The sequence below is a fragment of the Hipposideros armiger genome, unplaced genomic scaffold (genome assembly GCF_001890085.2).
Source record: "Hipposideros armiger isolate ML-2016 unplaced genomic scaffold, ASM189008v1 scaffold_1418, whole genome shotgun sequence".
NCBI classification, from domain to species: Eukaryota; Metazoa; Chordata; class Mammalia; order Chiroptera; family Hipposideridae; genus Hipposideros; species Hipposideros armiger.
In genome coordinates, this window is record NW_017732768.1 from 156,224 (window position 1) to 171,117 (window position 14,894).

The window sequence follows — 14,894 nt, forward strand, 5'->3', positions numbered from 1 at the left end:
GGTTTTTCATAGATTCCTTTTATCAGTTTGGGGTAATTAACTTCTTAATTGTACAAGTTAAGAGTTTTTATGATGAAAGTGTAGTGGGTTTTATCAAATAAATCTGTAACTCAACTATGTAAAGTATAGGCCCATTACAGTGAGGGAGACTGAACACCAGAAGAGCTGTGGATTATCTGACCCCCAAAAGTAAGAATGAAAGAAAGAAAAGAAGGAAGGAAGTTATTAGAGGAATTTTAGGGAAGGGAAGAGTTTAGGCAAAATTTAAGTAGTAGTGTTTTGTTAGGCTTAAAGTACAGCCATGTATATTCCGTGTAGAGTTCAACATCAGGTCTAGTTTGTGAACTGGACCCAAAATCATTATTTCTCTGAGAAGTACACAGTTAAAGTTAAGATAGATGTGGGATATGATGCCCAGAAACTTCTTATTTTAAACTCAGTACCTGTCTTCAAACAGCAAACTGTCTGATACACCTTGGCTTTAGAAAAGAAGCCAACAAATAAGACATTACTATACTTTCAACAAGGGTGGCGATTATGATACTTCATAGTTGTAGCATGCTCTTGTGATAAATATCATTTTCTGTTAATTTTACAACAGGATTTATCTGTAAGTGTTACACCAGCTGGATGAATGTGGCTGCCTCCTTCCCTTTACTGCCTTTCTCATTTTGTTAGTTCTTACCCCGCCTTTATAACATGGTACAGGCAGGAAGGAGGTGCTGTCCTTTCTTCAGTGGTGATGGGATGAAGGTGTGTTTGCTGTGAAGTCCTCTGAGTGCCTGGCAGAGTAGTGGTTGGTGTCGCTGTGCCACACTAGTTGGATCAATTTTTCTACTCATTGCTGTGGAAACCAGAGTCCAAGAAATTAGGTTTAGTCATGGTTCTGAGTTATTTGCCTGCCTTGTATTTATTGACAAGCTGACCTCCTTTTCACTTTTATAAAAGTGCATCAGAACCTCATCCATACTAAGCCAAAACCTATTACCTGATCAAATGGGGTTGGGAGGGAAGGGGGTCTTTTACTTGAAAAAAAAAAAATATATATATAAAATAAAAACTTTCTAAGGTGGAAAGTATAGAGCTGCTGAATTAGCACTATCATAACTATTTTCTTAATTATGCCTATTCTATATCCTTGAGTTCCAAGTATGTCTAACTCTGTATTGATTTACTCTAGTCAATATTTTAGGACTGGTTGACTGGATAGATAGGTATTTTACTTTAATTCTCAAGCTAAATGATTATCTGACTGGACCAGTAATTCAAAGTTCTTATTCTACCTGTTCAACTGATTCAGAAACTTTAATGTTCACACACACATGTAAACACACACACACACACACACACACACACACTCTCACACACATGCCACATGACCCCACATGTATTAAATCATCATAAAATATACTAAAATATCTTAAGTTTTCTCAACTATTTTTTTCATCATTTTAAAATTTGATATAGGTCTTTAATTGGCTATTTGTTAATGACAGATATAATTTTATAGGGAATGAAATATCTTTTTGAGGAGAAATACATTTCTGAAATATTTTAAAATGCAACACCAGATTATGATTAAGTATACTGTCAGATTGTCATCTATTACAAAAATAAAAGAGATGATACCTAGACAGTGAGATGTATTATGTACTCTAGTAACCCTAAAACTATGTCAAGCATACAAAAGAAGCACCTGCTTCATCTCAGTGGTGATATCAAGTGGTTTCTTCCTGATTTGTAGGGAAAAGTGGCCATGAAGAATATCTGTCAAAGTCAGCTGAAGGGGAAGAAGAGAGAGGATGGATTAATGATTCTGAATTGCTTTTCTCGTTCTACCTGTGACTTATGAAGAAAAGTAACACTGCTCATATTACTAATAGAGTTAAAACCATTTCTGAAATGATTTGATGGTACAAAAAGATGCCATGGACTGGATGATTTATTAATAACTGAAACACCTTTGACCATTATCAACCTCCTCACCTCAAATCAGAACACCATGAATTTATATAAAAAGAGATTAATAGGTTTTATTATGATTGTGTTTTATAAATTTTCTTCAATAACCTTTGACCTAGGTTTCCAGACTAATCACCCACATTAATTTCTTGTAAATTGTTATGTTGACTATGTGAAAAGAAGCCCTCATGGTAAATTATTGGTTATATAATACAATTCACCCAGAGTCAGACAAGTTGAAACTAATGAATCATTTGTTTGGTTCCAGGTTGGTGTAGATTGAGAATAGTTATAGGTGCTGTAAACCCATCTCTAAATAGTGGTACTAAATTATATAGGCTTTTACAAGGAGGTTAATCTGTATTAAAAAAAAACTTGCTTTAAAACTATCAGTTCTGTGAACTGATTTCAGTTTCCTTCTTAGGAAAAAAGGAACAATAAAATAAACTTCATGGAGTAGATTTACACATAAAGTGATATATGCGAAGCAATTAACATGATTTCTAGCAGAAAGACAGTGTTCAATAATGGTAGCTATTAATTTTTTATTAGTGGATTTTTTTCTATTGTGTGTAGATAAAAAAGACAAGTGACAAAAATTTAATCACATTAAATAAATCTAGCTCTAATGGATTTAATACTGTTTTTCACTCCCACTAAATCCTATTGACAACCAAACTAAATATCCATTTTAAACGTGAAAACGCTTTTCATCTACCAATTTTCAGAAAAGATGAATAATTTCTTTCACATTCCTTGAGAGAAAAACAATATAAAGGTTATGCCTATTACAATGTTAATTTCTTAGTATGCCTTCCATAGATATACGTATTTTTTTCTTAAACACGAGAAGAGTAACAACTGAGGAAAGCTGACAATATGAAGGAAAAACTATAATAATTTGTTCATGCTTAAAAATGTACTCAAGTACCTCTATGAAAAATAAAACAGCTACCCTATGTTATCCTAGAGATTGGGAACACAATTTTAGGAAAGAATTACTCTTGTTTTTCCCATTGTCACTTTTATGTATTAGAATCTGTACCATCATGTGCCTTTCCCTAACATCATTTAAAGCATGCCTTAGTTGGCAATTAAGTTTTCTTTTGTTTTTTTATATGACATTTGAATAGAATCAAAGAACTTCCAGCATTAATTTATTAAGACATTCTCTACCACTGTTTGATAGTTGCACATGTGCAGTTGGAATTTGGCTTTTTTATATTATTGTAGTTTTTTATATGTTTGCTTCCCCTTGACCTCTCCAGATATAGTATCAAGAGAAAACTCATTATGATTCTACCTAATTGCTTGTACCTCTGACATATGATTTTCAAAAGTATCTCTAAATTGTTGCACACTGGATACCCTTTGAAAGTTAAATATTATTAAGATTGGAAAATAAAAGAGTCACTATTTTCCTAAATAAAAGGCAATTATTTAATTCTGTTTTTTTTAATGAGGAGATTCACTCTTTAATGACACATTTTTTGCCAAAGCTGTTCCCAGCTCAGTTTTGTTTTGTGTAATCGACTAGCAATTATAGGCCTCACACTGACTATATTTTTATTCTGAAGACTTTGTAAAGAAATCACTAATAAAATAACATAGAGATATACATATATATTTTTAATGCTTTTTCTGTCCAGAAGACAAGTCTTTTGTAGATAAAACTATAAATTTGTTCTTTCCTTTCCCAATCAGATGTGGGTTCTGTCGAAGGACTTGCCTATCACAGAGCCTGGGATACACTGTACTGGACCAGTTCCACTACCTCATCCATCACCAGACACACAGTGGACCAGACTCGGCCGGGAGCATTTGACAGGGAAGCTGTCATAACCATGTCAGAAGATGACCATCCACATGTTCTAACCCTGGATGAATGCCAAAAGTAAACAACAAAAAAAAACCAGTTCTTTTTTATTTCTTCATTATAATCATAGGTCAAAGACTATGAAAGTTGTGTTAATTTTAAAGTGAATTAACTTATTTAAAATAAGTTTCTTTTGAATTTCTTTTCACAATTCATAGGACTATTTTTATAAAAGCCTTATAAATAGAAATAATTAAAGTATAGACTCTTTAAATGTCAGGTATCACCTCTATGATCCAGTAAGAGAAAATTTAAATAATGAAAGGGAAAATGGAGACAGTACTGTACTGGAAAGGTATATAAAGAAGACATTAGGCATAGTTGATTGAAATGATCAATTTGAAAAAAAAATTAAAAACAGACTATTAACATGTGTTGAAAACTAAAAGGAGTTTCTGTCATTTGATTTAGCAATTTTAACAACTGGGGAACTCTCTGATTAAAATACAAGAAAACAAAACAACAAATCTTCATGTGCAGCTATATTTTCAATGTTAGCTACTTGATAACATTCTAAGTAGTCCACATCTGTTTGATGATATATTGTGCAGTCATTTATAATAATACTTATGAAGAATTCAAAGCAAGAGAAAATGCTTAGGCCATAGTATAGAATGAATAAAAAATAAAACAAAGTAGAAAAAAAATCATTTTTTGGGGGGATAAAATAAAGAAAGCAATTATATGAAAACTGAAGAACAAAGCTTGGGTTAAGTAGAGAAGAAAGTTTCGTACAATATGGTAAGAGTATTTGTTAACTACTAGAAAATCCTTTTATCCTTAAATGAAACAAGTGAACAAAAATTAGACCAATCTGCCTTCCACTGAGCACAAATAGAAGAGCTTATTTTAGGTGAGAACAAAAATTGAAGAATAAAAAACAATGACTGATAAAAATAGACCATAGCCATTTGAAAAGAAAGGACTACATAAATTACTCAGTATGAAAATAATTAAATTGGAACACTCTTATACAGCAAGAAATGTGATTGCACTTAATTCACTTCATTGAATACCTTCATTTTATAAGTGAAGTCTCTGAAGTTTGAGAGGTGAAGGTTGAGAGAAGGTTGTCTCCTCCTTACAGCTCTGATGACTTAGTTCAGATGGACACAGGCCTTCAGATGTCTGGGCAGAGCTAGTTCTGCTCATACCAATGCTCAGTCAGCTTGTACTTAAATCAGCTGCATTGATCCTGACCGTAAACCTGAAGAATCTTAGGACAATAACAAATCTTATATAGTTTATCAAAGGAATTTATAAAATAATTTTGTAGCAAACATGAGGGTGATTGATCACTGATGATACTATATATGATTAGTTTTCATTGATAAGTGCTTTATCCTATAATGATTTATTACAGAGGCTAAAATTACACTTTCATCTTGCATACAGTGAAATTTAAATTCGAATTAAACACACCCAAATATTTTGATTGGGAAATTATATGTAGTTAAAATTTAAAGTATGGAAAATATTTTTATCTTTATACATATACAATGACAACTTCAGCTCACTTTTGTATGCTAGTCAATTAACAGAAATTTTAAAATACAATCTTAAATTCTAGATGAAAGTTAAAGTACTTGAGTTCAAAACTTTGCTCAGTTGCTATAACTTTCATTACTCAAGTTCTCTGGTCTGTGTTTGCTCATCTGTGAAATGAAAGGCGAAATTAAAGGAACACCAATACCTCTGGAATTCAATAACTCTAAAGCCAACAATCTAGGAAAAGATTGCAGATAAATTATTTATATTTCATACCTCATATTATATGCATAACTTTTTAAATGTTTTAACTGAATATTTAATTTTAAATGCCATAGTATATAGATAAAACTAGAGTATATTTAAGAAAGTGGAATCCTGTTATTTTTGCAAATTTACTGATTCATAGGACAAAACATTGTTGATGCTCACTTAGAATACTTTATATTTCATATAATAGATGAAAATGCTATTAACTAGTTGAACAAAGAGCATAGATGACCCAGATTTCTGCAATTGGTGGAGGTTATTTTTTAAATTAGCAAGTAGAAAGATTTTTGTTATGAACTTCAATATTATCCAGTATAAAGTTTTTGCATAATACTCAGGAAAAACATGGGACCATTATCCTTTCTATAATCCTACAGTGCCTTGAAATGATTATATGTAGAAATTATATATACAGTCTTGTTGTAAATATGAATTATTATTTCAAACAGCTTTTCTTTGTCTGAACTTATTAAGCATATTTTTTTCAAATATTTAAAGCAGCCTCCCAGTCAGCCTCCCTCCCTCCCTTCCTCCCTACCTTCCTTCCTTCCTCTCTTCCTTCCTAAGCGGCAACATCTGATCTTCAAATAAATTCTTAGGGAAAGTCCTATAGATAAAAGAGGAGAAAGATGAGCTATTTCAATAAAAATAGGGCTTGACGATTGGAACCCTGCAGCCTCTCCATTCTTCCAGTGACTTCTAAGGGCTTCCTTGGAATCCTATGTCTTCCTCAAAGAATAGTTTGACAAACATCGATTTAAAGCATTCTATAAAATCTGTAAATAACAAATATTATGTTTAAAGATTTGGTAGTAACCCGTGGAATTCCGGAAACAACATTATAATTTATAGAAAAATTGCACTGACAAAAAGAGGTGTGAAAAAAAAGATATTAAATAAATATAGGTGTCTAGTAATTGTTTCTAAAGCATACACAAAGGAGAATTTAAAAAGCAAACTTGGAAGGAGGAGATTTTTATCTTTACCAGCTGACGAAAATAAATATAGTTAGTGTGTAAGAATGATGTCCAAAATGATCATACTGTATCTTCTGAAGCATGATATTAATAAGTTAGAGTATATTTGCAATGCATGGAAAATTTAAGATAACTGTTTTGTATCTGATTACAATAACACTTCATTATGCACCAAATGGACTCAGTTTAATTAAATTTTTGAAAGACTATCCAGGATAATTGTTTTTCAGGAATAGTTTCCCGGCTTCACTTAAGAAACAGGAAAAAATATACATTTAAATATAATATACATATCACCCCTGATTACCTAGACTTCCTTAAGGATCATGGAATATGAGACAAATACTTTTCTTTAAAAAAAAAAAAAAAGTTGACATTGTCATGTTTCTACTAGTGTTTCTTTTTTTTACTGTTAATGAAAATTTTAACTTATTTTTACAATTTTCATTTTAATTAGCTTAATGTTTTGGACCAACTGGAATGAACAGCATCCAAGTATCATGAGATCTACCCTGACTGGGAAAAATGCTCAAGTGGTGGTCAGTACAGACATTCTCACTCCAAATGGACTCACCATTGACCACCGGGCAGAGAAGCTGTATTTTTCAGATGGCAGCCTAGGAAAAATTGAAAGGTGTGAATATGATGGATCTCAGAGACATGTAAGTTAATTGAGAATGTCTTGATTATAAATTTAAACATGATACATTTGAAAACTGTATGCTTTATACTTGCCTAAAATATGCATATCAAGGGGTTTCAAAATAGCTCATTGTTTGAAACAATCCGGTTGAATAATAGATTCAGTGAAAAAGAGAACTGAGTAATATTTTGAAAACTTTCTTCAAGCACATTTGCTACCATAGAGACAGTTTAACTCTTATGAACTTTATCCTGGAGGAACAATAACTTATTTTCTAGTAGTTATTAATTGAACTGGAATTGTTAGAATGATTTGCATAAGTTTCAGTGTTATTTATAATCTTTTTGAAATGTAAAATGGAGTTGGTGAATTGCCTTGGTGGGGGGGGGCAGGGAACATTAGAAAAGAATGAAACTATCTGTCTCTGTTTGGATCCTCAAAGCAACCTAAGCTTTGAAGAGAGAAGAATGCGATTCCTTTCAGTCAGGCCCATTCTCTTTCTTTGCTCTGGGTTCCAATTGAAATGTTAGTGGGACAGCATGCTGATTCTGAAGAACCCTTACAGCAGATATTTAGGGTCTCTAGAATGGTAAAATCCCAGTGCCTTCCCCTTATCCTTTGAGGATAGCACCCCTTAGCAACCGGGAAAAATCAGGGTTCAGAAGAGTAAGACCTGGGTGGTTACACCACTGGAAAAAGCGTTACCCCCACGCCCTCACCCCAGTGCACGCCTGAAAGACAAAATGATCCTGAGTCTTCTCACTCTTCCACTGCATTTCTTGAAGCGCCAGATGGTAAATATCTGAAGCTTTATGGACCATATTGCCTCTGTCACAACTACACAACTTTATGGTGCTAAAGTAGATACAGAGAATATGTAAATGAATAGGTGTGGCAGTATTTCAGTAAAACTCTATACAGAAACAGGAAACCAACCAACTGGCCAGTTTGCTAATGAATAATTTACATTGTTAATCACAGTTCAATTCAATTGAATATAACCTATACATATATAAATATATAATATATGTTTATACATACATACACATATTATATTGTATTACATAGGAAGATAGGTATTTATCCTGTCTATTCTATATCTATATCTGTATATCTATCTATTGGGTTGTCAGAAAAGTCATGACATATTTTTCTGCTTTTCGTTGCAAAAATGTGTCACGACTTTTCTGGCAACCCAATATATCTATATATGTATCTATTATTTATATGTATAGATAGATATATAGATAATAGATAGGGGCATGTGTGTGTGTGTGTGTCTTGAAGAAGGAAGAAGGAAGAAGGAAGGTTTACATTCTAGTCTAGCTACATCACTGTGGAGTGGCTGTTGTGAGCAGCATTGACAGAGAACAGTTGAAAGCCTAATGAACATTGAAATAAGGGGTGAAGACCTGATGAGTTCAGTTTGTGCTAAAAGCAGTAACTCTGATCCAGTAACTTTGTGCTTAAATTCTTGGTCTATCTTTTCCAGTTAAAGGTCATATGACCTTAGGCAAATTATTAGTTTTTATAAATTTTAATTTTCCAATATGCAAATTTTCTACCTAACTTTCAGGGTTAATATGGGCATACAGTGCAAAAGTATGTGCCTCAGAATACAGTAAGGCAACTCTAAATGAAGCTAGTAGGTAATGCTTTTGAAAAGACAATCAGGTAAACCAGTGTTCTGGATATGGTATTATTTCCCTGTTTATTCTGACATAGATAATGCTTTTACAACTCCTCATAATAACCCTATATAATTTCAACTTATATATACCTGCTTTTCTTTTCCCCACTCAGTCTGTTCTCATATATGGCAATTATAGCTCTTCTAGGTATTCCAGTAATCAGACATCTATAATGTAATTTAAAAAGTTTTTTTATTATTAAAGTTTATTGAGGTTACAATGGTCAACAAATCTGCATAGGTTTCAAGCGTACAGTTCTATAACACATCATCTATTATATTGCATTATGTGTTCACCAACCAGAGTCAGTTCTCCTTCCACCACCATATATTTGACCCCCTTTACCTTCTTTTACCATTCTGTTTCCCCCTTCCCCTCTAATAACCACTAAACTGCTGTGTCTATGAGTTTTGTTCCTTTATTTGCTGCCTTGTTCCTTCGTTGCCTTCAGTTTTATATCCCACATATGAGTGAAATCATATGGTTCTCAACTGCTGCAATGAACATCGGAGCACATATATCTTTACAGATTAAAGTTTTCAGATGTTTAGGGTGGATAGCCGGAAGAGGGATTGCTGGGTCATATGGTAATTCTGTCCCTAATTTTTTGAGAAACCTCCATATTGTTTTCCATAGCAGCTATACCAATTTACAGTCCAGCCAACTGTGTATGAGGGTTCTTAAAGGATTTGTTTTGATGTTTAAAAAATGTCATAATGATTCCAACTCTCCATTTCTCCTCCCTGTCCAAACCAGATACGTCTTGCTGCCTATAGTTAACAATACTGTATTGTATATTTGAAGTTGCTAAGAAGTATGTTTTAAAAGTTCTCAGCACCCCCCCCAAAAAAAAAAACAAAGAAAATGTAACTGTGAGGTTTTGAATATATTAACTAACCTTATTGTGGTAATAGTTTTGCAGTATATATACACATTTCAAATCATTATGCTGTATACGTTAAACTTATACACTGTTATATGTCAATTTATTTCAGTAAAGCTAGAAAGAAATCTCTGTCCTACAGAGATGCAAATGTCAAGAAGAGAACATTACTTTAGAGGTTATGGTTTTATTTCCCCATAGGACATTTACCAATTTTGTCTCAGACTAAGAACCACCTAATCATTTTCCTCTACTTCGTCAATAAATCAGTCAATAAATCAGCTTTACCATTAAAACAAAATCCTGGTTAAGCCTGAAATTTGTGAAAATATTTCAAAGTTTATTACAGTCTTACATGCATCTAGATTGCCTCATATTTATCTTTATATGATGTCTAATTAAGAGAAAGGTAATATTTTTATTACTAAAATGAGCAATCAATTTTTAAAATGTTTAACATTTTTGAAAAATTTAAGGTAGGGATTATTTATTCACTGTTTTAAACACTGTGTTCACTATTCTTTCATTTTTTAAAACTATGAGAGATATTAACTTACTAGTCATACTAACAGTCTTTGAATGCAAACTGTGCTCTAGATATTGTGCTAAGCACTTTATATTTAATTTTATTTCCATAACATCCCCATGTGGTAGGCATTTTAATGATTATCCCCATTTTACCAATGAAGGAAATGAAGCAAAGAGTTTCGTAGTTGCCCAGGAGGTCCTAAGTTACATACAGGAAAGAAACAGGGTTCTGTCGCCGGGGGTCTCTTCCAGAGTCAGTGCTTTCAACCACTGTGCTATCCCTGGAAGCATTTTCATTTAGAAAAACAGACCCAGCTGAGTGTACATATGGCCACTTCCACATGCCTTGCAACTGGCAATAAATGTGTTTTCTCTTTGTGACGCATGTTTCTTTAACATGTTACAACATAAACCTTTTTGCAAAAGTAACTATTTTAATTTATTACTGGATGTGAAAATATGCTTAGTAAAATCTGAATCACCACTGCTCTATTTAATAAACTAAATAGATTCACTTCTCTACAAAGTAGGATCCACAGCTTGTCAGAATGCATCACATTATTTTGACACACATTATAAGAACCTTACAGAACCTGATGAAGAAGAAAACATTGCGCTCTAAATGACACTTTGCCCCCTTGAAAACTGTACTCTAATAAACACATAGAACTTCTACATATTCTTCTTAAATGTGTTCCTTACATAATCATCTCTGTTATGTTAATACAAGTTCATTTGGAGATACAGGCATCAAAGCTGTTCCAAAAGAGGAATATCAGCATTCTACCTCATCATCACTGCATGGATATTTATCACAGCCATTTGTCTAAAATTATTTAATAGATATTCTGAAAGTTTAGGCATAACACAACACCTTTTCAGTGGCCCATGTTATGTAAGGATTTTCCTTTTTGCTTTTGATATTTTTCACCATCATCTTTTGTTCCCATTGTGTAGGTGCATGAGAAATTGTGCAATTAGAAAAGGAAAAAAATGTACCTATTCAGATTGAAAATTAATATTTACTAAATTTATGTAATCTAATTTTTTAAGATAAGATTATAAAATAAATGCTGAACTGGGGAGTTGGATGTTTATTTAATCCTTTAAAAGTACATTTTTAATGAATACTGAATTTAAGTCTTCTTTAGGTATTAAGTAATCACGTAAACATTACCAAGCTCAATAAAGCCCCTGTGCCCTAATCATCTGGCTTTTAATAAAGATGCTTTTAGATAATTTGACTATGAAAACAATAAGACAATAATACAACAAATGCTTCAAGGTTATATAGTCTCTAGTGTCTTCTGTTTCTGTCTTTGAAAACAAAAATTCTGTTTAGTTCTCTAACCAAATAGATATTGTTTTTCACTTAATAACGAGCACATTGAATACCGTGGAAAGTCTTCTATTTTACTTGAAAACCTAGGATAGAAAAAAAACGGTGTTGTCATTTAACTATAAATAAAATAAAATCTTGACATAATACTTTTCATTTATGTTCTGTCTCTTTTCATCCATGTGCAATGGAACCAGATTCAGATAATTCAGCATTTTCCATTATTACATCTACCTTAGTTATATAAAAATGGTTTTAATAAGGAACATCAAAACTGTATGTAGGCCAAAGTAAAAAGGCTTTATACGTTATTTTCAGAACTGTCCCTTCTCCATTCCCTCTCCAAACAAAGCCATACAATCCCAAAATAATAGTTCTTCCTCATAATCCTTTCTTAGACACAAATTGGCTGTCTTGCAAGATAATGATTTTTCAGGTCTCTGTTACAGATTCCATACTTGAAGATGAACTGAATAATGCTTTCCTTTTGTAGTAAGTGGAAATACCCTGATCTTGGTGAATACTGGCTGTGGGTGGACTGTTTTTTTTTATCTTTTCTTTTTAAGTCTGTGCAAAAAAGGCCTTTGCAGTCCAAGGTAAATCTACATACTAGCACACTTAACTGATGACATCGTTCATAAAGATTCTGTTTATTAAAAAACAAAACAAAACAAAAAGTGTGCATAAATTTATAGTCTCGCAGAATAAGGACAGACTGAGGATAAATTTAATAATAGCAATTCTATTTCGAATGAAACATTTGACCTCAAACCAGAAACATCTTTTCTACCTCTCTGAACTCACAATGAATTTTACTAATTTTCACAAAATTATACAACATTATTTGTGTTGAATATAGCTATTATTTGTTTTTATACCTAATAAAGGACACTTCTTTTCCCTAACATTTCTGACAGATGATTTCTTTTCATCACAGCTTGAATATTTTCATTTTTTATTTCACTGGAGGTACTTGATGAGGCAACTACTTCTAGTATTAAGCATTTTCTTTTCTTTCTTTTGTGACAAAATCTGTTTCCTTATGAAGTCTGTCTTTAGATCTCTATTCAGGCTTCTGAAATAAGCTGGAGCAAGTCAGCTTTTATTTTTCTCTCTGACAGCGCTTCAGATATTTGGTGAAAATATTTTGCAGGGTAGACAGGACCTAGTTTGTTTGAATTAATTTACCACGTACAAACTTTTGTAACAAAAGATGTGATGTAAGCTTCCCATGAAATTAACGAAGCAATGTGGATCTGATCTTCCTGTGGGTGTCACATGGATTTGGAGAAGAGTTAACTTTTTCAAATATAAAGGGGGCATTCTCTATGTTTTTCTTCCCTTTAGTAATGGTATAGTTTAAGAAAGTTGCTCAGTTAGATCAGCCTGTTTGGTGTAGATCAAATGGACCATTTTAATTAAAAATTTAAGAAAACACTGAATTTTTTCTTTCATGGGTGGATATATAACTCATCACTCAGTAGTATGTAAGATCCAACTTCTGTTTCCCTCAGTCTTATATTCTGTGAGTTTATTATGTTCATTGAATAAAAGTATGTCTGTGGGTGTAAACTGTCTCACTATTTTGCCAGTAAATAGGACTCTGTAGTTTCCATGACAAAGTTAGTGTCCATAGTCAGCACCATGACTTTACTACTAACATACGAGCTCAGACAATTAAGTTCGCGAACTCATCCTAGAAAAAGTGCTACACATCTCATTGCTGAATATCACAACAGTCACCTTCAAAGTACTCCCCTTGGGAAGCTATGCACCAATGCCAGTGCCTAGTCCACCCTTCAAAGCAGTTTTGGAAATCTCTTTCTGGAATGGCCATCAGAGCTGTTGTCATATTATCCTTGACGTCCTGAATGTCATCAAAATGTCTTCCTTTCAATATTTCCATTATCTTCAGGTAAAGAAAGAAGTCATTGGAGGCTAGATCAGGTGAGTAGGGAGGCTGTTCCGATACAGTTATTTGTTTACTGGCTAAAAATTACCTCACAGACAGTGCCATGTGAGCTGGTGCATTGTCGTGATGCAAGAGCCCTGAATTGTTGGCGAAAAGTTCAAGTCATCTAACTTTTTCATGCAGTCTTATTAGCACTTCCAAAAAGTAAACTTGGTTAACTATTTGTCCATTTGGTACAAATTCATAATGAATAATCCCTTTGATATCAAAAAAGTTAGCAACATCATTGAAACTAGTTTGCAAAATTAATTGTCAGATCTTGTATACTCAGTGGATAAGTGTTATCCAATGTTTTCTGTATTTTATGACTAAAATCATGACTGATTTTATACTAGAATGTAAGTTATATCTGTTCCTGAATTCCATTTTATTTTATTTTTTATTTTTTATTTTTTTAAGATGAACCATCCTGCCACCTGTTGGCAGCTCAGCAGCTGCTCAGCTCGGGCCGGGACTTGAACTGCTGTTGCTCAGAGCTCAAACTCTTGAGCGAGCTCTTAAGCAACTGAGTCACTTGGCTGGCCTGTTTGAATTCCATTTTAATTGATCTGAATTTCTAAATACTTATTTTCAACTGCCTGTTATTGTGATCAATCTGTTGTTTCTATAATTTATTATTAATATAATTATAGAACTTTGAGTCTGAGAGTGTAACTGAGAAGCTAGATTATTTCTTGTTATCTTTAGGAAAGGTTAAAGATTAAATTTAGTTTATATTTAAAGTTTAAAAGAAAATATTTCTCTTGGAAGAAAAAAAATGCTATTCTGAAAAAATATTCTGAGAACACGCCATAATATTATAGAAGTCTCAGAAACTCTAAAAACGCTTTTGTTATCTGATACCTATTAAAAAGTGGACCGTTTTTTCTAATATCCTGTCTATTCAGCCCTTTGCATTCCTCAGTGTTTTTGTTTTAATTAACTTACATGAACAAAAGTGTGACCTAAATTAATTCTGAGTTTGATATGTGACTGTCTGATTGAGTTAGTCTTAGAAATCAAAGGGTGCCTTTTGGAACATATGTCTTCAGTCCTCATGGAAGCTAAGAGTTCCTTATCTGGAAAATTCACATGTAGCCAGTACAGTTCATTCTAATCTTCAGTTAATCTCTCTGTGCCAGGCCCGGCCCTTTCATGTGTGTTTGTGTGTGTGTGTGTGTGTGTGTGTGTGTGTGTGTGTGTTTCCTATTATTCTCATTTATCATTCCTGTTTTGTTTGCCTTGGACAACCATACTAATATAATTGATATATATCCCTTCAATTC

The 14,894-nt window shown here is 32.9% G+C and overlaps 1 protein-coding gene across 1 annotated transcript in view; it reads left to right on the forward strand.

Annotated features, from left to right (window-relative positions):
• The window catches only part of LOC109377489 (low-density lipoprotein receptor-related protein 1B-like), a 177,006-nt gene that overhangs the window by 100,709 nt on the left and 61,403 nt on the right, over positions 1–14,894 (forward strand). The window contains exons 5-6 of the mRNA XM_019633851.1: positions 3,667–3,856; positions 7,031–7,235. Coding sequence (XP_019489396.1) covers positions 3,667–3,856; positions 7,031–7,235 — 395 coding nt within the window. The remainder of the gene's footprint in view (positions 1–3,666; positions 3,857–7,030; positions 7,236–14,894) is intronic.